Source organism: Notechis scutatus, chromosome 1 (assembly GCF_049901735.1).
Source record: "Notechis scutatus isolate UNSWTSFEM ecotype Mainland chromosome 1, rNotScu1.2, whole genome shotgun sequence".
In the NCBI taxonomy this organism is placed as follows: Eukaryota; Metazoa; Chordata; class Lepidosauria; order Squamata; family Elapidae; genus Notechis; species Notechis scutatus.
Genome location: NC_142009.1, coordinates 127,550,451 through 127,575,463, shown reverse-complemented (window position 1 = coordinate 127,575,463; position 25,013 = coordinate 127,550,451). Strand labels below are relative to the sequence as shown.

The 25,013-nt window shown below is 37.0% G+C and overlaps 1 protein-coding gene across 3 annotated transcripts in view; it reads right to left on the bottom strand.

The window, feature by feature from the left end:
- HMGCLL1 (3-hydroxy-3-methylglutaryl-CoA lyase like 1) overlaps window positions 1–20,471 on the bottom strand; it is a 57,479-nt gene extending 37,008 nt beyond the window's left edge. Inside the window, exons 1-4 of one of the 3 annotated variants that reach the window (XM_087945631.1) lie at window positions 19,983–20,471; window positions 8,487–8,564; window positions 6,296–6,403; window positions 845–940 (exon numbers count right to left, since the gene is read on the bottom strand). In XM_087945631.1, coding sequence (XP_087801757.1) covers window positions 845–940; window positions 6,296–6,403; window positions 8,487–8,564; window positions 19,983–20,099 — 399 coding nt within the window. In that variant the 5' untranslated portion in view covers window positions 20,100–20,471. Of the gene's footprint in view, window positions 1–844; window positions 941–6,295; window positions 6,404–8,486; window positions 8,565–14,380; window positions 15,449–19,982 lie in introns of those variants that run through there. The other 2 variants (XM_026665117.2, XM_087945628.1) reach the window with 2 other exon arrangements.
- Between the last annotated feature and the right edge of the window lie 4,542 nt (window positions 20,472–25,013).

The following is a 25,013-nucleotide window of genomic DNA, read 5'->3' as shown; positions in this document are numbered from 1 at the left end:
TAACTTAACAACTGCAGTGTTTCACTTAACAATTGTGGCAAGAAATGTTGTAAAATGGGGCAAAACTCATTTAACACAAGTCTTGCTTAGCAATGGACATCTTGGGCTCAATCCTCATTAGTCGAGGATTGCCTATATATATATATAGTAGAGTTTAAAAACCATGCTACAGAAGTTAATGGGGACTAGAGGTCATTATAATTGTTTGATCCAGCCATTGGAATATGATCCTCTTGACTGCAAGTTCTCAGGACTCGGTTTGCGAAAGGAAAAGACATTCCAGCCATTTTCCCAGCAGCATCACAAGTAAGACAGCAATGGTACCACATTGTTCCATGCTGGAATACTTCACCCCACTTCTGCCTGCCTCCTCAGCAGGGACATGAGGATTCTACTGTGAAGAGATTTCTTTAACGCTTGGTACATGTGCTGTCTGCACACTGCAGCAAGCGGGAGATGTGGATAAGCCCCAAATTTGGCACAAGTCACACATTTCCAGGAATCTAAATCCTGATTAATGTATTTTGGATTTAACTTCAAGAATGGAAGCTTTCTGTAATTTTGTTATTTCTAATTATACAATTCTTTAAATGCTTTGGAAGAATTTTTTCCCTTAATTTCTATCAAAAAGAGTGTTCTTTTTTATGTTTACCATAGCTAAGAGCACTAGTTTATTTGTTAACTATTATCCTGACTTTATATTGGGGCTGAAAGAAGGTAACTGGTCCAAACTCTCCCAGTAGGCGTCTGGGGATAAAGGTGGATTCAAACTTGCATCTCCCCAGTCTGTACCATGCTATTTTCATTCTATGCATACAGTACATATACATTCATACATACATACAGCAGAATGGAAACCATGAAGATTAGGAGTAAGGACTGGATAACAGACTCCAGGATATCGTTTTATTCCTTTCATTACTTCTGTATGATCTGCCATCTTTAAAAAAAAAAATCATTTCACAAGGTTATATTATAGTACCTGATGCCTACCTCATGGCATTAATAAAGGAACACAAATAACACAACCCACTTACAAAAACCAGATAATCCAGATAAAATTGAGAAGGTATGTAAGATAATATAGTTAGTATAATTAATATTTGAGCCATGGTGCTGCTGTGATTAGAATGCAGTACTGCAGAGCTAACTCGCTGCTCCCTCCAAGAGTTCGATCCTGAGCGGCTCAAGGTTGACTCAGCCTTCCATCCTTCCCAGGTGGATAAAATGAGAACCTAGATTCTTGGGGGCAATAGGCTGACTCTGTAAACCGCTTAGAGAGGGCTGTAAAGCACATAAGTCTAAGTGCTATTGCTATTGCTAACATTTGTTCTCTTTCTCGATATATTGGTTGTTACGTGGCACTAGGTGTAAGAGCATCTCAGTATATGTTCTTTCTGCACCAACTCAGAAAGCTCAAACTGCCCAAGGAGCTACTGATACAATTCTACAGAGGAATTATTAAGTCTGTCATCTGCACCTCTATAACTGTCTGGTTTGGTTCTGCAACCCAACAAGACAGACACAGACTTCAGAGAGTAATTAGGACTGCAGAAAAAACAATTGCTACCAACCTGCCTTCCACTGAAGACCTGTATACTGCACGAGTCAAAAAGAGGGCTGTGAAAATATTTACAGACACCTCGCATCCTGGACATAAACTATTTCAACTCCTACCTTCAAAACGATGCTATAAAGCAGTGCACACCAGAACAACTAGACACAAGGACAGTTTTTCCGCAAACACCATCACTCTGCTGAACAAATAATTCCCACAACACTGTCAAACTATTTACTAAGTCTGCATTACTATTAGTATTACTATTAATCCTTCCTTTCACCCATCTCCTCCTACTTATTACTGTATGACTGTAACCTTGTTGCTTGTATCTTAACTACTTTTATGGACTGTTTCCTAGTATGATTTGATTGCTTATTGTACCCTATGACTATTATTAAGTGTTGCAAGTGATTCTTGACTCTTCTTTTATGTACACTGAGAGCATATGCGCCAAGACAAATTACTTGTGTATCCAATCACATTTGGCCAATATAGTATTCTATTCTATTCTATTACCTTTTAGTATGCCACAAGAAACTGTGTTGTGAGTAAGATATTGAATTGAGATTTGGGGCGGGCAGTTTGAGTCCTTGCTCAACATGAAGCTGCTTGTTGTCCCTGGACTTGCTCTCAGCCCAAATAAATGACCATATTTTTGTTGTGATGGTAAAAGGAAGTGAGACTCATATGTTTACCATCTTGAGGTTGCAGAGGAAAGACACTATTTGTGCAATCAAAACAAAGCTTTAAACCCTTAATTAAAGAATGTCCCTCATACCACCTAGCATAAGGCAAATCTTTAAAATGAAATGTACTTTATTTGCTGAAATACGAAACCAATGTGACAACATTAGTGCTTTTGAATATTATGAGACTCCTGGAAATATGGTTAAAAGGCTAAATATAAAGTACAATTCAAGCACCATGAACCTTAATAGTTTTGAATAGATTTTGTACAACAAATTTTATTCCTAATAATTTTTCTTGAGAGTAACGTCTTATTTTAACATTAATGTTTCTGCAATCCCTGTACGAAATGCAATTGGATACTTAAGCCATACACATTCCAGCGGCACCCGTTTATCATTCTTGGCAATTTCAATTATAGGTGTGGGATTCTGTTTTACATGGCACATTGCTACTGCAAACCCTTTACTTCTTCTGGCTGTTTTAACTAAAAAATATCATTTCCAAAAAAAACATTTGTAAAGAAGTGGTAAAAATTCAAAAATACCTTTAAGAAAGAAAAGATGGAAAAGTAACTAGGTATAATTTTATGATCTAAGAAAAAGCTGATCTAAGGGGATACAATTAGGATCATGCTTCACCGGCAAGCAATGTGACCTTAGTATGTAAACAAATTTAATGCAAACATCACACTGTTGCATTATACATGCAGCACTGAAATAGAAACAAAATGAGATTGTTTTCCACCCCTTATATATGGTCAACCTAGACCAAATTTGCTACTGAAGGAGCCTCACTGGGGGAAAAAAAGAAATTAAGAAAACATTTTTAAAAACTAAGGAAGTGAAAAGAGTAGTTTATGGTGGCCTTAAATATTCCTTGAAGGAAAGTAAGTATCAGAATACTATATTATGCTATAAAATGACAATAAGAAAAATCCAAAATGATTTTTTAAAGAACACAAGGGATGCCTATTAGTATAGGCAATTTAACAGATTTTGTTAACGCTAACATAAGATAGACAGATAGACAGATAGATAGATGTACATACACACACAGTATGTATGTGTGTGTGTATATATATACATACACATAGTGTGTGTGTATGTGCACATACACACATACATACACACACATAGTTTGTGCATATATATATATATATTACTGAAAGTTTTAAAAACAAAAATTAATACAAAGATTCAAATGGAAAAAAGAAAATGAAATAAAAGAAAAATTGCATAAAAAGAAGAAAAAAGCTAAAAGAGAAATAAAAAAGAACGAAGAAAGATATAAAGAAGTGGCTTCTGTTCTTCTTTAACAGCAGTTATAAATGCAATTGTAGATTTACCTCTTTCTCTAACATTACATTGTGACTCTCTTCTTTCTACAACCTTGCCTATGTAATCATCAAAACCATAGAGCATAAGTACATTTTTTTCTGTTTTATGCAAAATGTCCATAAGGGGTTTCCAGTCAGTGATAAATGTACTGTAGATATTGCCTTTTCTCTAATCAAATAGGTCAATTAGGCCACCTCAGGAAAATCTATCATCTTCACCAACTATATCTCTGTTGTTGTTCATATTGCCAAATCTTTCCATCTTTGTGTGTCCAATAATCTTGCTGTGTTGTCATATATAAAACAAAGACTTTTTTCCAACTGTTTATCAAAAACTGTTTATTTTTTCAGTTGTATATTAATCTTTAAAATCTTCCAAATTGGTGTTTGCATTTGAATCTCAAATCTAGTTTTAATGAGAGTTAATTCTCTTCTCTGTTTTTCTAAGATTGTCAGTATGAGGTGTCATGAGTTTGCTAGAAGGACCATGCTGCAGTTTGTCCCCAAATAAGTGTAGGTGTTATTAATCTTCCATCACTACCATTTCATGTCTCTTTAAAAGCTCTGCATATTTGCATTTGGAAGGCATTGCCCACATCCTCCCTTGGTTGAGGAGGGCAAGGAGGCATTAACAACAGTATTGCATTTGTTTTTAATCCAGATTCTCTCTACAGTATTGCCAGATTCATTCATTTGGATTTCTGGGCAAATATATTTTAATGTTTTAATTCCCAGTGCAATAACTATCTATTTCTGTTGCTTCTGGTCCTTTTGAACAAATAGTTTCATGCAATTACTCTATTCTAATTATAGAAATCATCCCACACAAGATATCCCTGTCTCCATTTTAACTATGAAATCATATCTGCTTTTCTGTATGCTGATACAAGCTCATTTTATTCATTTCCCATGTTTTGAACTATTATAGAAAATGGCAATTATAAACCAAGGTTCTTACTACATATGAATAGCTCTTATTTTTATTGCAGAAGCTGCAGGCAGGAGTGAGTGATCTGCTTTGTGAATTCAGGCTATCAATAGCATTAACTTTTAATCACACCATTTTCCCAAAGAAATTCATGTTTCATTTCAGAGGCTGCTGCTTGCCTAGTAGACAGGAAGATTCTATAAAGAAATCCAAATTTCCTGCAACAGATATAATATCAGTGGGATGTCCCAAAAGTGCTTTTTCAAAAGGCAACTGGACTTTGTTTTTCCTTGAAGATGTTTTGTTCTTTTCCAGAAATGAAAAAGCTTCTTGAATGAGAAGTGAAATGTCTTCAAGGAAAAACAAGGTCCAGTTGCCTTTTGAAAAAGTACCTTTGAGACAACCATGACCTGGATGACAAAAGGTCTCCATAGATATTTACTAATGAGATGTTTCTGTGGAGAAGCATGTTCACTGATTTCCCAAAGGCAACTGGACTTGTTTTTACTTGAAGCCATTTTGGTTCTCCTCCAAGATGCTTCTTCAGTTCTGCCTTTTGCCTACTTTTGGGATAACTATGACCTGGATGACTGAGAATCTCCATAGACATTCACTGATTTCTTCTCTCCACAACATACATGCACAAAGCATGATTGGAGTAGTAGCTTCAAGACAGAATTAAGGGGGAAAATCCATTCTTTCAAGGGACTGTTTTATCTCCCACAAACATAAGCATTTATTCCATTTCTGAAGATCCAAGTCTCAATCCAACAAAACGCCTGTACTTATGTGTTTTTTTAAATCAAACAGCAGCCTTGGATGAAAACAGTTTTCATCAGGATGACAACATACAATGAAAACTCACATACACTCCTTTTTTTCCTCTTAAGATACTGTCTGGAAAAAACATTAGAGAGACATTTTGATTCAGACTATGCTGCCCTGTTATAATGTATAATTTGGCCCTAAATTAAAGAGAGCCATTCCATGAAGTAATGCCTCATATTTGCTTTAAGGTCAATTTATAAGATCACATGAAAATCCCCTTTACATTAACTTAAAGCCCACAACCAGATGTGCCACCTGAAGCTGTTTGAATATCACTACATTGTGGTGGTGATGTGGATATCCTGGTCACATTCTACTGTCCACTAACCCTGACCTCAACACACAGAGGATTTTTAAAGTAGTTTCCTACAGTTACAATGAATACCCATGTGCAGTTATCTTATATTCTGCCTCCCAACAAAAGAAGCACAAAATATTGCAATGCATCACTGTGCATTTTTCTCTAACCTTTCAGAAGTCAACAGAGAAATAACGGCAACATGTTGGCTACAGGATTAAGTCTGCACCACCTAGCATTAAAAAGGAAAAATCAAATGGGAATATCTTTTGCAAAGACTAATTTTTACTTTCTTTCCATTAACACATTTATCCAGAAACAGTAGTAATTCTTCATAGAAATTATGACTCCAATATAGTTTGACCTCTCTAATAAATATATCTATCTGGATTATAAACAAGCAATGTGCCCAAGCCATTAGAGTTTGCCTAAGGGCAAAGAAATTGTCATTGGTAAACCAATCAAGACTTAGCATATAACAACTCCAATAACTATAGAAAAACAGGACAGGGCGGAAATGAGAAGCAGTATAGGGAAGCTAAATAGAGAACTAATGGCCCACAAAGAGCATGTGGAGAAATTTCACAGTGCAAGAAATACTGGCAATGTTGAGTATTGATAAGTAATGCTCATTCCATCAGTTCTTTTACCTACCTGAGGTACCCATTTTGAAGAAACAAAGCTTGTCACTTCTATGACAGACAAGCCAGTTTGGGAAAGTTGGTCGATTAACTCAATTTTCACATCTGTAGGAAGTATAGCCTGCAAATTGGAAGAAATATCATTTCTATACAGCACAATGCCATATGTTAAAAACATCTTAGATCTGCACACAAAACTATTTATAATGCAATAAAATAAAATGTAAAAATCACTAGTGATGTTTTAGGTTATTGGGCCCAGATGCTCTTTTCTTAGTCAAAAGGAAACTAACACACATCCCCAGGAAATAAGTTGTAATACGCACTACTGTTGGCTCTTCCTCAGAGTCTGCAATATCTGTTTAATACAAGTGACACGGTCAGATGGAATAAAGACTATGGATAGCACATGTTTGGGAATACAGAACATATTTTTCTGACTATTACAGTAACTGGCATTGCACCAACCAGATCAAAGTAGAAAGTAAGACTGTCCCAAGAGCTTACAATTTAAAGCCTCCGAGGCTAAGAGAAAGACAAGGATGGAAATGTAATGCATTTATGATAGAAGAAACATGAGAAAATCATTTAGTCACAAAGTAAGACAAAAGTCAGAAAGCTGTTGTCAGTATTTCCATTGTCATGGAAATAGGGACCTCTCCTTCTACCAATGAACATTCCATCCTTTGCTAAGTAACTTCCCTCTTCCTGCCTTCTCAAATATATTCCAGAAATGTTATATGGAGTGGCTATGGAAGAAAAAGCACCACTTCCTTAATTTATATAATTTATATAACCACTGATGAAGAAGAGATTGATGATAACATAGTGATATTGCAAATGTATGCGCTGGTTTATCTGCTTGTACTTGTGGTAAAATGTATCACTGAAACACTGCAAGACATCATTTTATATGTAGATACAACTACGGATAACTTCATGGGCACATATAAGATGTATGTACTTATTTATTTAAATTAGATTTTTATCTCCATTAATGTATTACTTTATAAGTGAATAAAGGTGGCAAATATATCTCTGTCCTATTTTCACCACAACTACAATCCTGTGAGGTGGGTTGGGCTGAGACAGCATGACTGGCCAAAGTCACTCAGCCAGCTTTCATGCCTAAGAGAGGACTAGAATTTACAGTCTCCTGGTTTCTAGGCCAGCACCTTAATCATTATACCAAACTGGCTCTTCTGTTCATCAAACTTCCAAAATTCTTCTGTCAAAACAAAAGCAGTTTGCATTGCCTTCTTCTAGGATGTTTTTCCATTTTTCAGTCCACCTACAAGCTTTATCATCTCCCATCCAAGTACCAACCAGGCCCCAACCCTACTTAGCTTTTTGTGATCAGCTCTTGTTGACTAAGTGCTTCTGCTTAATTATGCAAACATCACCAATTGCCCAATGACTTTTGTCACATCTGTATAATTTGGGGTAGCTCCCATCCCAAGGCTATGCTTTTCATATGTAAACATTTCATGAGCTGCAAAGCATATGCTTCTAAATGGCAACATTCCAGATAACAGGTCAGGTGGATGAAGGAGGCAGGGAGAGAGATCAAATCACATGGAAGGAGACGGTCCACAGGTCTTTCTCACTTAATGAGGAACTTTTTCTTTCTTACAAATTAAATGGGGAAAACCCATACGCTGAGCACCAGCTAAGTGACAAACATACACACTGAAGCTATATGGAATGTCACCAAAGAGAAATGGCTTCCATATGGATTGAGGCTTGTAAAGACATTTTGTGAGGTTCTCTCAATTAATATAATCTATCAAGAGTCCTCTTCTTAATATAAAGTTGCTATTGTACAGTATATTGTACTACTAATTGATTTCATAGTGATGCTATTAAAAAATATAACCATTTCAATGAGATGAAATAATCTCATTGCTTTTCCTTTTGCCATAGTTAGTCATATTGTGTTGATATTTTAAAGAGGAAAGTTTTTGAAGACAATATGATTGCAACAGCTACGATATTACTACAGTAAGTACTAAGAAAATGCTTACAGAAAGTTATTAATTAATTAATCTTAAATTTTAAAACATCACAAAAGAGGGAGATTGAGATCTAAACTCATGTGCCTTTTATATATTGTTATATACATTTAATGGCATGATCAACTGTCTGGGCTTAATTAATATAGTACTGTCTTCCTCAAAGGCTCACTATCCCCATTATTAACATACCTTTTCATTCTGTAATCCATCTCTTGGACCAACTTCCACTATTTTAACAAACTCAGGAAAGCCACTTGTAAGCAATTCCTGAAACATAATATGAAAGATTTGTTAGCACGTAAAAGATTATAATTTAATCTACGCTAAGGCTTCCCTCTTTAGGGCTTTGCCTACAGCTTGTTTTCATACTAGAAACAGGTTCAGGACTGTGAAAGAGGGAACAATGACAATTATCTTAAAGAATCTTTGAGGAATGTCTTTTCATCATCATGGAAATGTTTCCTTGCAGATTAAGATCAAATAGACAGGATTCTAAAACATGATAGCCTTTTTCAACAAATGGTGAAGCTTAACTCTGCTCTTATGAGAAAATAAGAAGAGGATCGACTTGATCACAGCCAGATCCTCCTAACATAACATTTACATTTTCAAGAAACTGATTTTCATCTAGTTTGGGAATAATTTATATCGGCAACTAGCAACATTTGCATAAAATCTGTATTCCAGATGCTAATCCTGTGATCAAAGGAGAGTAAAGAAGAAATATGGTTTTAGAAATGTAATCTTCCTTGGAAGGCAATTTGGAAAGAAGGTTTTTCCGCCATTCATTCTTACCAACGCTTTCTAAACAAAACAAATTAGTTACCAATCAAGGCATATTTTATACAACTATGTAAGTGTGTGTGTGTGTGTGTGTGTGTGCCAGAGAGATATGGTAATGACTAATAGCACTGAATGGGATAAAACTAGACTTTTAGAGCCAGCTTTTGTATTTCTGAGCAATATTTTTGTCATTAATTGATATAAACTGAGGGTGATTTCATATACTTACATTCTTTTACATCCCCCAAAAAATCAGCATGAAATTGTGCTGGCATTAATTAGTGGCTTAGTGTTAAAAAGCAGCCTTAATTATTGACCAAATAAATAAATGTTCAGATGTCCCAAAAGATGCTTGCTCATCCCTTTGGTAGACATAATCTAGTTATGGCAAAGTTAAGATCTCTAACTATTCAATACAGAAGTACAGTATAATCAAAACCTGCCAAATCACAGGACTGTTGTTTAGTCACAACTTGCAGGACACAAAATCAGTAAGCTAAAAACCGAATTATTGTCTTGCTATGATTCTATAATGATGATCAATCAGATTGTAATGATAAGCAGAACATGAGTATTCAGTTCAAAGTTTCTGCCTTAATATCTAAAACACTTTACAAGTAGTCCTCAGCTGACAGCCACAATCAGAGCCAGAACTTCCATCACTAAGTGATGTAGTCTTTAGTTGAATTGCACTAGATTTTATAACATTTTTTTGTCATAGTCATTAAGCAAATCACTCAGTTGTTAAGCAAATTTGGCTTTCCCCATTGACTTTGCTTGTCAGAATCCCCATGGGAACGTCACAAATGGGGACCATCGGACCCGGAGATGCTGCAACCCTCATAAATACATGCTAGTTGCCAAACAATTGACTTTTGAAGGAGGGGGTAGGGTGAAACAATTCATTTACCTTTCATCTCTGTTAACACCATAAGAAACAGAACATAGGAAATATCTGACTACGGGCATCGTCTGGCCTACAAACGTTTTATGACATCAGGGTGGACCTACACTTGCTGAATATATAAGCCCATTTCAAAGCAAAGACAAAGCTCTCTTTGGCTAAATAAAGGTAAAGAGTAAAACTTTCTCTGTCCAGTCATGTCCAAATCCAGGGGGGGGGGGTCGCTCATCTTCATTTCTTAGCCAGCAGAAATGAAGCCAGCATTGTCTTGGGAGCCAGCATTGTCTGAAGACATTTCTGTGGTTATGTACCATCTCCTCCAATTTAGAAAGCACTTCATTATTATTAATGAAAGACCTTTTCTCAGAGAGGTTTTGCAAGACCATCAAATGTTTGATCTTACAAGGCAAATGGCATACGTGTGGTATAAATGCCTCTGTGAGAAATGGGGGTAACATCTCAGGCCTAGTCAGAATGTGGTTATAATTTTACATCATGTGTCAAATCTGTGAATGATCACAGCTATATGACAGCACCCACCCACCAGCATACATGGAGAAGTGAATATCACTACTATATTATTGTATAATATATTACAAGTTATCTTTTGTGGAAAATCTTAATGTGCTGTTTCAATTGCTCACACATGGCTATCAGATGGCTTGGTTGTTCTTCATTGCCATTTACGTAATGATATTTCTTTTTTCTCCTAGACCAGGCCAAACTTCACTGTATTATTTTCCTACCCCTCACAACAGTTGTACAGAAAAGATAGCTAAAAACTAGAATACAAAAGATTAAACCTCCCCACATCCTGTGATCATGAAACTGATTGGGCCTCTTATATTTACTTTTGAATGAAAGAAAAGCAAGAGGAGACTTGATCCTACATGTTTAATTTAATGCAGGGGTGGGCAATTTTATGACCTATGGACTTCAAATCCCAGAATTCCTGAGCCCATGTAATCTTGACTTTGTGATAAATATCTGGTGTTCAACTTAGTAAAGATGGGTTTATGTGGATCCTTTAGAGCTCTTTATCCATTTCAGCGCAATCACCATGGTTACAATAGCAGCCATTTAAAGTAAGTTCTAGAGCTCTGATGAAACTGTGATAAAGGGACTTCTCAAGTGAAACATCTTCCAAATGTGTTGAAAATTCCCAATTTATAATTTGCAAAATTCCCAGGCAGACTAAGATGCATTTTTTGAATTATTTCACCCCAATAAAAAAAAGCAAAAGATAGTGCAATGCTTAGCACAAGAACAGGAAATAAGAAAGGAATTCAGAAAAAGAAATCAAATTTCAGTTAACATGTTATAGTTCTATTTATTGGTACATGTAAACCGTTTACACCGGAGTTGGCAACTTTTTTCAGCAAGGGATCACGCTATCATGCTGATATTTATTTTCCTTCAGGGTAGATACAGTAACATTACAAAATGAAAAGTAAAAAAGGGGGGAGGGTATTTGGGGGGTGATCTGAATGTCAGAGTAAGGTGAACATGTACAACTTTTTGTTATTTATTTTAGCAAACCGCCATCCCTAACAAATATGTCCCTAACAATCAGTGGCTTTAATATAAACAGCTTAACCTGAAACTACTCCAGGGGCCTTGCAATCTCTGATTCACACTGATTCAGACTTCCCATTTTAATTTAACCCAGAAATTTAAATTCCATGAACTGGCAACATGGAACAGTGAAATATTAAGTGGAAAAAGATTTACTATACTGATGTATACTGTAACAGGGAATGATCAACAGGGATTGTCAACCATCACAAAGATGACAGATCATATAAAACAAAAGGATAAGCTTTAAATTGGAGTTACGGGTCAGGGAAGGCCTTAGGTAAGACTGGAAGTGTTGTCTACGGGATATTTAATGAATAAAAGCTGGGTATATTTGCACAGCATTAAACCAGAATACCTATAAAAAGGCACAATTTTTTCAGCCAGCAGAAAGAGTATATCCAACTTTGGAATTAAATAGAGAGCAAAGAGGGTCAGATATGGCCATACAATTATTTAAACACAAAAAGCAACACCTTGGGAATTAAAATTCACTTTTTGGTAGTCTGAATCAAATTTAGCAACATTTCTACCTGCCCTAAAAATGACTTCTCAGGTCAATTTGAAAGTTTAGTCGGGAAGAGGGAATTATCCTTAGTTCAGTATTTGAAATAGCCAAATCAGTAGTTCTCATTAGTAACGTTAATCATCAAATAGTATCCCAAGAGTTATTTCAGTACTTGTCAACATAGTTCTATTTACTTCAAGGGTCAGAAAGCAATGGAGAAATATATATTACCATTAAAAACACAGAAAAAAATATGCGAGAGAGGGATATTCAAAAATTCATTTTGCCCACAGTCTTCTCACAGTCAAAAATGGTCTTGTTCTACTGTTATGCCTATTGGTAAAGAAACAAATATTACAAAAATACTATTAATCCCCAGCGCTCCAAAGGAAACTGATTTCTGATGTAATATTTCCAGCATTTCTCGGCATTTAGAAAAAAATGGAACAGCAAAAATCAATTGGTATAGTGGTTAAGGCACAGGATTAGTAAACAAAAGCTTTAAATTCTAGACCTGGCCTTAGAAAAAAAAAGCCACTGGTTGATTTGGGGTCAGTCATTCTCTCTCGGCCCTAGAAAAAAAGACAAGGTCAAACCACTTTTAAAAATCTTGCCAAGAAAACTTCACAGACTTGCCCAGTTTTCAGGAGTCAACACTTACTTGAAGACTTTAAAAAAATGTAACAATGCCTAGAACATTAAAATAGCAGGGATTTATTTATTTATTTATAGCCTGCCTTATTATTATTTCATGAGCCATGGTGGCACAGTGGTTAGAATCCAGTAGTTGAAGGCTAATTCTGCTGACTGCCAGGAGTTCAATCCTCACTGACTCAGTCTTCCATCCTTCTGAGGTCGATAAAATGAGGACCCCGATTGTTGGGGGCAATATGCTGACTCTGTAAACTGCTTAGAGAGTGCTGTGTAAAGCAGTGATCCCCAACCTTTTTATGCCGTGGCCGGTACCGGCATCAGCTGGCGCCGCGTGGCCGGTGCCGGCATCAGCTGGGCGCCGCCATCTTTTTGATGAAAAAGTGCTTCGGTGACCTCACGGAAGCACTTTTTCATCAAAAGATAAGCGCAGCGCTCGGTGAGCTTTCCGGGTAGAAATGGCTTTCTGCCGGAAAAGCTCACGAAGCGCTGGCGCCGCCATCTTTTTGATGAAAAAGTGCTTCGGTGAGCTTTCTACCGGAAAAGCTCACGGAAGCACTTTTCATCAAAAAGATGGCGTGCCCAGCAACCAGCGCCCGGTAGGACTTGTTCGCGGATCGGTCCGGTCCCGGACCGGTGGTTGGGGACCCCTGCTGTAAAGCACTGTGAAGCAGTATGTGCTATTGATATTTACAAATAACTCAAGACAGCGAACATACCCACCTTCCTCCTCCTTCTCCTTTTAAACTCTCAATTTTATTTATAGTATGCATTTACCTTCAAAAAATTCAAAGGAGCAAGATTTAAAATATAAACATAAAAACATCAACAAGTCAACTCTAGAGTAAAATTTATTCGGTGCACCCAGGTCCCTTACAGTTAAAATTAAAAGGTAAAGATATTTTTTAAAAACTGGCAACAAAACCTTACAACTGTTAACTGTTCCTTCAGTATATTAACATGTCTTCCTAAATTTGATCCAACAAAAATGCATGATTATAAAAAATAATAATGAAAGGTTATTAAATCTGATATAGCTCTGTGAAGTGGTAAGTACTATGAGTAAATTGTGTTGAATATCAGAAAGAAAGGGGTTTACATAAAAAGCTAAGGGCCTGGAGCATTTTCCATTTATCAAGTGTTGGCAAAAAAAACCAAAACAGAAAAGTTAATATAAAATCTTCTCTCCTCAAAAATGCCTCCTTCCAATCCAAAAGCACCTCTGGATTCCCATCCTCCTCAGATGCCACACAATTCGAACAAGAGGGAAAAAGCTTAAGATGTTGTCTGCCAAATATACTAATCGAAATATTTAATTTCTGCTTCTCTCCCTCAACTTATACAGTGATTAAAACATGGGTTTATAATAGAAAATGCTGCTAACCTTTAATCATGGAATTACAGCCTTCTTAAATTTATATCAGCTGTAAGCAAATCAGCCATACATACGAAGAAAGAGAGAGGGGAAACATTGCTAATAACTTCCCTCTCTCCTGGAACTAGAATTCAGAAACATTAGCAGACCTCTTAGTTTTCTCTACATTCAGGAAATGCCGCCCTGTTTGCTGTTCAACTCATAAGCCAATGCAGCAATCTACTAGGAGAAAGCCCAGTATTCTGCAGATGGCACATATTTGTTGCATAAGTAACCAGAACACTCACCTGTTTGAAGTTGTATGGCATTATAGATCTCAAGAGTCTCTTTTAGCTTAGTTTCATCATAATTGCGTTACATATCAGCAATAGACATTTTCATTCCCAAGACTGATACTGCAATTCAGTTTTGGCTTGAATCAACCTCAGCACATGGCTATGGAAAGGCTGCGCTTGCATGATTACCCCTAGAAAATATATGTCTGACTGCAACATTAAGTTCATTTGCCTAAGGAGAAAAAGGCACTCTGGAATCCACTCAGCCCCAAGAGGCACTTCTTTAAACTCAATGCCGACCAGTGAATCAACAAATAACCCAGCATGTGTGAATCAGCGTTTAGTAGGTTCAGCTCATTTGACTCCACATTGAGTACCAGTTCACAACAACATTATAAAGAATGGGGATAGGATAGGATAGGATAGGATAGGATAGGATAGGATAGGATAGGATAGGATAGGGTGTAGAATAAAATATTCTTTATTGGTCAAGTGTGATTGGACACACCAGGAATAAATAAATGTTTCAACATTCCTCACAGAATGGCATAATAACCATGTCTTACACCATGAGTGGTAGTTCAGAAACTGCCCTACTCCATGCCAAGGCTGGCTTATTTATTTGACACGCTGCACTCACTGGGTCTCTAGGGTACCAGGTAAAGGGTCTCTCTTAGGCATACTTGAAGATGCATTACAGAGACATATCCTCTTCCATAATTCATGCTTGGGTCTTAAAAGAAGTTCAGGCCAAAGTTATAAGAAATCAGATAAACAGCTCCAAGAGAGCTTCATACTTCAAGTTCAAAGGAACTGCCATAAATAACTGAGAATGTTTATGAAGAGACAATATTTTGCAATAAGGCAAAATAGCAAACAAAGCTGTGTAGTCAGTGTCTCCTGAGTGAACATCCATATCCTCAAATTGAACTTTTTTTTTTTATCAATTGCTTTTTAAAAAAAGGCTTTGATTCCTTAATAGCGGAGAGTCCATTTAGACCATTTTCAATGCAATTCCTACCCAAAATGTATTACTATTTGAGAATGTAGCACAAACAACCACAATGATCTCAGGGATAGTGGTTTCCAACATAAGACAATTGGGGGAGGGGGGTTAATAATATGGAGAAATGCCTTTTCTTAACAGGAATTCCCCTCAAGAGTAATCCATTGGTAATTAATTGTCCTTATTTTATCAAAATAAAATAAATAAAATAAAATAAAATTTTGATCAATGAGCAAAAGTTACACATACATAGCCTAGGTGGTATAACTTAGCAAAAATTAATACCGAACATAGAATTATAAAACAAATTACCTCAAATGCATTTTTTTTCTTCTCCACATTTTTCTTCTTTAATTTTCTACCACACTACTCAACATTTAGATACACACTATGTGTATCTTGGTTCAAAATCAACGCCATCATAGATCTAGTGAATGTAAACCAAAATGGAACTAGGTTGGCCCAAAAAACTGATTGTGACATATAAGGAGAATGCTGGAACAACAACAAAAAAACCCTTTGTATAATGTATAGCTGTATAATCTTCCTAGATATATCTATGGTGAACTAAAAAAGAGGAATAATCCAACCAAAGAAGATTCAGCAGTAACATTAAACAGAAAAATAGGCAAATGTATACTCTGAAGAAATTGAGTGAATTCCATGTAAAATGAAATAATAGAAAGTTTAAAACAGTGTAAAAGCAAACTGCACAGAAAGCAAATAGCAAGCCTGTGAATAAGAACATGATGGAAACTATATGGCAAAAAATAGCTCAAAAGATCTAAGACTTTTAGAAACCTAAAATTAAAACCATACTTTTTTGGGAAATCTTATCCTAATGAACAGATTGCCAGAAGTAATAATGGTTTCTAAAATCCATTAGAGCAAAACACTTCCGAAATAATAGAATACTCCAAGGGATATTTACGAATCTAAATACTACTTAATTTGGAAAATTAAAATAATAAAGCCTTCCAAGACTGAAACTTATCAGGAATGTGTATATAAGAGGAAGCAGATTTTCCTCTGATGTTCAGGATTTATCTCTTCTTCACCTCCTCATATACCAGGAAAAAACTTCAAAGTCCTAAGGGTGTTTTCACACACTGTATTTTTAGATACATTTAAAAAGTACATGTCTAAATATTTAAGAAGCAAACATGATGGAGATGTATTTTATGTGAGGATGATGAATCAAACACTAAGAGTCAGAACTGGCTTCAGGTCACATTATACATTTAATGGCAATCCTAAATTGTTTTTTTTAAATGTACATAATCAACTTTATGCATCTATCTGTACAATCAACCTGAAAGCTGCAGAGATGGGCTTTTCATTCTGAAAAGAGAGGAAAAAATATTTCCCCGTTCTAATCCACTTCTATGCAATGCATATGGCAAGGTTACAGGTCTAATGGAAGTTATGAACAAATGCTTTCATTTTGTTTTCCCTTTTTCTTTCCTCGTAGGAAATAGAGAAAATGAGGTTTGAAATTAATTCCTAGAATCTTTCTAGGTCAAGGCAAAATAGTTCAGCAAACACCCAGGCATTTCTTTTCACCAAATTACCTCTAAGGAAATCCATTATGGTATTTGTTCACGCTACCTTTAATTCTGAAAGAAGTGTATAACCAGGATAACTTGTTTAACCTTGTTCTGGTTATCCAAGTGGTCAACCTTCAAATTTAGTATTTTAACAATGCCATTTACAGAATTCTCTATCATACTAAGAATAACTATACAGGTCTATTTTATATGATTAGGCTTTTTTCCACACTATTCTTTAAACAAGTAGAAACGAAGCATGAATGCAAGGGCTACCCACTGATACTTCACTTATTCCAGTACACACACACACACACACACACACACAAGAGAGAGAGAGAGAGAGAGAGAGAGAAGAGAGAGAGAGAGAGTCAAATGCATTTTCGTAGTCAATGACAGCCATGCCCAGAGGCCTTTCAATGATTTGCTGAACAATCTGGATGTGATCCATTGTGCTGTAGCCATTTCTGAACCCTGCTTGCTCCTTTGGTTGTGCATCATTTAATGTTCGCAATATTCTTTTTGCTATTATCTTGGTGAAAACCTTGTAGATGGCTTATTGGGCGATGGTTCTTTATACCATCTTGGGCCCCTTTCTTGTATATAAGAATCACTTCAGCATTTTTCCGTGCATCGGGTATTTTTTTTCTTCTCTGAGGCATCTCAAGTAAAGATTTGCAAGTATCTTGTGTAAACTGTGACCACTAGTTTATATAAACTTACTACAATCAACATATGAAAAAACAATGGCAACAATTTGCCTTAATGATCTTAAAGTAGAAATCAACATAGGACAAGATGTATGCCAACGGGATACAATATCACCTATCCATTTCTCAGTCTGTCTTGAAGAACTATTTTGCTAACTAGTCTGGACAAAAGATAAAATACAAATCAATGGTGCCTACTTAACCACTTAAGATTTGCAGATGATGGTGTTCTCTTCTCACAAGACCCAGAGGAGTTACAAAGACACATACAAGAGCTGCACAAAGCAAAACAATCATTTGGCTTAAAAATAAACCTGAAAAAGAGCCAGGTTATGTTTAATAAATTCACTAAAGAAAGAAAAAAATTATATCTGGAGAAGAACTAGATGTAGTAGACCACTACATATACCTTGGCCAACAGACCTCAATGGAAGATGATACATTAAAGAAAAATTGAACAGTGTATTAAATGCAGTTGGCAGATATTTGGCAAGCTTAGCATAATTTTCAAGAACAACCTGCCCCTATACCTGAAGAGAAAGGTTTTTGATCAGTGTGTGCCACCTGCTCTAACGTATGCCAGGGAAACATGGACACGAACCTCACAATTGATACAAAAGCTACAAGTAGTAAAAAGAGCCATGGAAAGATACATGCTTGGCATTAAAAGACAAGATAGAAAGACCTGCACATGGATTAGACAACAAACATAAGTATATTATCAAGACAGTGAAAGAACTAAAATGGAAATAGGCTGGTCACATAGCAAGAACTGACAGCAGGTAGACCAAGGCAGTCATTGAATGGATCCCAGTTGATAAAAAGTGTCCACAAAAGAGACCTAAAACAAGATGGATTGTCAACATCAGCAAGTATTGTGGGCCCACTTGGCAAAAGAAAGCTCAGGAACGTATAGGTTGGAAACACGCGAAAAAGGCCTTCATCCTACAGTAGATAGATAATGGCTAAGATGCTGATGATAATGATTATGATGCATATTTTAGTCATTGAAAAAAAATATTGTTATTAAAAAAACCATTTACTTAGATTTACAGATGACAGTGTGTCTCCAGCAGAGTTTTTATTCTGTGTATCTTCAGGATTGAGATGATACACTGTGTTCACTATATGAGTATTAAATTAATCCCTACCTTAAAGAATTTAAATGAGCTTTATGAACTGGTTTCAAGCAGTAGTATTAATCTGGTATATTTGATTCCTCCAGCATGAGATATCAATAAATGGATTTCTAACATTAGAACTGTGGTTATTTTTTATTTATAATTGAATATCACTGAGTTTATTTCATTTAATTAAATTCTGAGGCCATTCAAGTAATATTTTATTTTATTTAGCTTCATAATGTCCAAATACTTATGTTACTTTAGCACCTAATATTATGTATCTTCATAAATCATATCTTTATCCTGTAAAAGTTGCGAAATGAACAGATGAGAAATGACCAGGAGTGGAATAAGACACTTGGGAGTTCTTTTTTCTCTCTGGATGTGAAAGCAAGAAACCACAACGATACTCAAATCAAATTCTTCTAAATGCCTGTTTCTTCTTTTTGGCCACTCATTTCTACTGAGTCATGATGGAAACTGAGACAAAGTACTACAAACAATTGATTAAAAGGAGATAGGTGTTTTTGCTGGCTCATAATCTCCAGAAGAAAAACATTGTGGATAGCAAGGGCCAAGTGAGCAACATGTAACACTTCAGAAGCAGATGGACTACAATTCCCAGCAACCTGCCACCATGGCCACTGGTGAAAAATGACAATAGCTGAAGACATCTCAAGGCCTTCAGGCTCCCTGTCCCCTGCTCTAGTGGATGAGGTTCAGTTGACTGAGTTTCATGTTTAATGAAATAATAATAATATCAATAAAACGGGGAAGTAAAGAAGATAGTGAAAAGGAATAAATAATATTACAGCCACACTCTAGACAGAACTGCAAGAATTAGGTGTTCAGTAGAATAATGTCAACAAAGGAAAAAAACTAACCCTACGTCTAGTTGTAATAAAATTAAAATAACATAAAATAAATGAAATAATAATAAAATGAACTAAAAATATATAATAAAATATAACTAATGTTAAGCACTCCTGTCCCCTGAAGCATACCAGGGCTGGCTTAGCAGAAAATAATAAGAGGACTGGGCAGGTATGCTTTCTCCTTCTGAAGCAAGGATGAAAAGCCCTGGGCACCTGAAGGCCATTCCAACCTTCTCAGGGACCCTCTGACTGCCCTCCCTGCCTGAGTGGCAGCTGGTCAGCCAGAATCCCCGAGTGCTCTCCCCCCTTCCCCTGCGTGGGGCTAGAGCTGCGGCTTCCGCCACCCGGGTACCTGCCCAGGCTGTTGCAGAACAGTCGGCTGCTGGGCTGCTTCGCCGATCCCCAGCTGCTCCTTGAGGAGGTGGGGATAACTGAGGCAATGCTTGAGCGCCGGCGGGACGTTGCCCATGGCGCCCGTCTCCCCTCAAGAGCTGGCAAGCCGCCCCACCACCTCCTGTCCGCAAGGTCACAGCCACCCGCGGCTTGTGCGCCCAGCCATCTGCCAAGCCGCTTGCCGGAACCCAATGCCTGGCCCAGCGTGGGCGCAGCATCCGCCTGGGCCGGCCGAGGGAATCCCGGCCGATTCTGATTGGCTGAGAGGGATGCCGGGACTTCGCGGGGCCAGCATCCTTTGGGTCGCCGGAGGAGGAGGAGAGAGGAGGTCGGATAGGCGCGATGCTCGGCCGCTTCGGGCGCTGAAGCCGTTTCGGAGACGGGAACCCGGGATGGTGGCCGCTTCTAGATCAGTATTTCGATCCTCTGCCCGGCTCGAAGAGCTGCTTCTGCTGCCTGAAAGGTGGAGGATTGAAACAGGGTTAGCCGACGGGCTCCTTATCCAGCAGGTGGCGGTCTTCAGGCTCTGCTTTTACACCATTAAAAATTGTGGCAGAAGGTCCCAAAGAAGGCAGGCTGGCAGAGGAAGAATTTCGGAAAGTTCATTAAGACTTAACGTGGGCTGCTGGGCATAATACCGTAGCAGACAGACAAGCGTGGGACAGGTTATAGAAGAAGAAATACAGTAGAGCATGGCAACAGTTTACATGCCTCTTGAGTTGAAGGCAGGCGCTCGGAGATCCAAAACATGTCCAGGCTTTGAGGCCTTGAGATATGATATATAAACAAAGGACTACCCTTGGAAAAAATATAGGGCACGAAAAATTACAAACGAAGAACCAATTTAAATAGTTATAAATACAATTACGAGCCTGTAAACTTGAGGACCAGTCGAAATGGCACTCTTGGACACAGCTCCTTCCCCTCATTCACTTTTTAGGTTGGAAGCTGCTAGGCCATGTCCACAGTTTCTGATGGATCTTTTCCCAAACGTTCATCAATGAATGTGGGATCTCCTGTATGCAAAGGAACCAGTGGCCTTCTTCCTTGATTGAGAGGGCAGCTGAATGAGGAACGGGATGCTTACTTATAACCATAAGCAAGATGATCAAAACTGATGGATTTTTTGGTCAGTGTGTAATTAAATTGTATGGGGAGGGGGAAGAGTGCATTGTTTGATGGCATAAATAGTGTTGAACAATCAGAAAAGAATGAACTAAGATACTTAGATGTCAAAATTGGCAAAAAGTCAGTGTGTTTACCAAGCAGGGATCAAATCTTCATCTAGTCAGTCTCAGCCAACAAAAGTGTTTTTGACATACATGAAGCTAACATAGTCCAGACTACATAACAGAAAACATTGGGTCTTAACCAGCAGTATAAGAGCTATCACCATCACATCACTTTTAATTGGAGAAAAAAATGTAAATTGTTGTCTTTTGTATTGGTGACTGAGGGCTAAAACTGCCAAATGTTGACTCTGCCAGAGAGATACCAGGTTTTCAAATCCAACTTTATTTCAAAAGATCACACGTGACCCCTTCAGATGATGAAATTAATTCTTGCACTTACTTTAAAACTTTTTAAAGCATCTACCAGATGGCTCCCTTGTATTGGAAAATTGCTTTCTGCAAGACTTGCTATCATCTACCATAAGGATCTCTACATATTAACCAAGAATCATTTTAGTTTTCTATCCAAAAGTTGAAGGTTCTGTTTCCTTCCTTGTCTTTGCACTGGGTTTTGGCAACTTTGGCAATTAATAAAAACTTATTTATTTAGACATCACAGTTTTTCCTACCCAGAATGTAAGAAAGATGGAATTTATTTGTATAAGTAAGCAATTTTCCACTCAACTTCTTAAAAGCCACTTCATTCCTTCATTGTTCATAAGAAGTTCATGGTATCATCTAGAATAGGGGTCTTCAAACTTGAGAGCTTTAAGACTTGTGGACTTCAACTCCCAGAATTCCTCCTCCTATCATGTTAGCTCAGGAATTCTGGGAGTTGAAATCCACAAGTCTTAAACTTGCCAACTTTGAAGACCCTTGATCTAGATTCTAGAAGGAGTGGAACATTTTTTGTTCAAGAGTTTAGGAGAGAAGAAAATGGATCAGCATTCCCTGTCATCTCCAGGTGGGACTGAGGTTCTTTTATGAATCCTAGGCCAGCAATAACCAATCTAGTGGTGAATAATGTCCACCTTGGGTCCTTAATAAAGGACCTCAAATGAAACCTCTTCCATGCCAATGCTTTATTCTGTCCACTCTGCTTATACAATGTACTGAAATTTATTTAAACAGAAGAAGAATCTGTAGAAGATAAGAGAAACCTTTCTTTCCAACATCTCTTGATGTGGATGAGATTTGGACAGAAGGAGAATTGGATCTTGGAATGGATTTTCTTTCTCACCATTGCTAACAATAGTCCTGGACTGGATAGACCAGTGATCTTATCAGTGATCTTATAATTCTTTGTTTCTAAAATTCAGGAAGGATTGCTAAACTGATTAGTTCAAGTCAGTTTGCAACAAATTATGCCTAAATCAGAATATAGTGTATGGACTCAGGAATAAACTTAGTGAAAGAAAGAAGTCAAAGGTATAGAATCCTTGAAAGGTAGTATAGTTGAATTTGTGAATTTAAAAATACTGAATTTATAAATGGAGTACTTTTACATAGAACTCATACAGAAATGAATAATCCATTATATTACAGGCCAGCCATTGTCCAGGAAATGGAAACTAGGGGGCTGTTGAGACAGCATCTTCATGAGCAAATTAGTATAACTTGTTAAAATAAGTTGTGTGGTTCATCTGAGACTAACAGGGTGGGAGATAATTGAAAACACATTTCCTAAGGAATTATATCTGAAAACAGTGGTTCCACTTTTGAAAACAAACTGCAAATTATATTCCCGTACAGTTAACAAAGCAAATAATTCCTTTGATTCCTAACACATGGAGTTATGACAAATTCATAAAATATGTGTATGCGGTTTTTAAAGAAAAAATACTGTCCAAATTACAGTATGCGAGTGTACTTAATTTAATTTGTTGTGTACAATGGACGTTTCACCTGAAAATGGTTAGAGGGAGGAAGGTCTGCATGATTATAGCAATATAGGAATGACAGGCTTGCTGTCTATTATATATGGACATATCCAGAGGTATATTGTATAGAATTTAAAATAAACAGAATGACTGTAAATGTCCATGGTTAATGAAAAAAATCATACACTGGCCAGCTGGGATTAGAACGGGAATGATGCTATGGGAAACCATTTCATTTTGCCTAAAGGCAAGATTGGTTGATTTGCATATGTGTAGAGAGATACCAGAGAGATATGGAACAAATTAAAGTTAAAATTAACATTTACAAATTATTTTAAAATGTTAAAAGAATAGTTATAAATTCAATTCATTTTTAGAGTTCCTATTTAAGGCCTCAAACATCTTTCTGTATTCCATGAGACATATTGAAGGAAATTGTTTTTACTGGCAGGAGTTTAATTAGCATGTTTAGGTTGTTGGAGTTGAAGATAAACAGTTAGTTGTTTTATTTACTGACAAATAGTACATTCTTATGTATGTCAGGAGAAGGAAGTTTGAATAACTTCATTTAACACCAGGCAAGTGTATACAAACGATTGGAGTCTAAAACAAACACATACTGGAGTCCTACTAACATTAGAAGGATTTAAATGTCAGTATATTTACACAGGATTGTACTGTAAACTCACATACCTTATTATCATCTTATTATTATACAGTTTAGGATTTGATATTGGATGTCATAGTTACGTTAACAAATTTTTCCTACAGTGCTTTGTTCCATAAGCTTTAGATAGCATTTCTTAATTAGTTAGTTTACTTTATTGTCATTGCACCTTGTACAACGAAATTAAATGCCATCTTCAGTGTACATTATACATAAAAACATACAATTCGCATTTATACAATTCACATTTATACAATTGAATTGAAAACCCCTGAAATTGCATTAATATTGCACTATACAGTAGAATTCAACAGAGCTACTGCCCTGGGATAGAAGCTTTTTCAACCTATTTGTCCTTGTTTTTATTGTCCTGTACCGTCTGCCCAGTGGTAATAATTAAAAAAAAGAGTGCCCTGGCCGAGATGGATCTTTAAGAATATTTTGAACTTTCTTAAGGCAGTGGGAGCTATAAAGCTCTTCCTAAGAGGGGAGAGGGCAACCAGTGATCCTCTGGGCGATGACATTAACCTTCTGGAGTGCTGTCCTATCTGCCACAGTGCAATTAGCAAACCATACACAGGTGCAGTAATTTAAAATACTCTCCATGGTGCAGCGGTAGAAGGTCACCAGCAGTTTTTCATGCAGTTGTTGTTTCCTGAGAAGTCTCAGGTAGTATAATCTCTGCTGGGCTCTTTTGACCAGGGCTGCAATGTGAGCGCCCCACGTCAGGTCCTCTTCTTCAAACAGTTTGTTAGTCAGATGAAAATGCAAAGGAATCCCTTCAAAGTGAATCCTCTAAGTTTGAAATGCTTCCAGATGGCGGGGCAGTTGCAGTGTTTCACTTATCATAAGTTATACCTGTGCATGTGTAGAAGCCACGTCTTTGCAGTGGAGAAGTGCCCATGGGCTCCAGGTCAACACTTCATGGATGCTGCATTGAAGAGCTTCATCAAGCTGATTGAACAACGAGGGGTCCATGGTGCTCTCTGTTCTTGGCTGTTTTCTTGCATTACCAAACTAGGTAACATCATCAGTGCACAGTGTACAGATTGAACAACATTTGCATCATCTTAGTGTCTCCCATTTAACATTCTGGTTTCCATCTTTGTTTCCCAAGCAAAGTTACCAATAATTCTTATTTGCGCATGATCCTATTATCTACAACTTTTCCTAAGTGTTCATTCACATCTATAATAGATGATCATATATAGTATATTCATTAACTCCTATACTGGATTCAAGCTTACTTGTTTTGAGTTCTACAGTCAGAC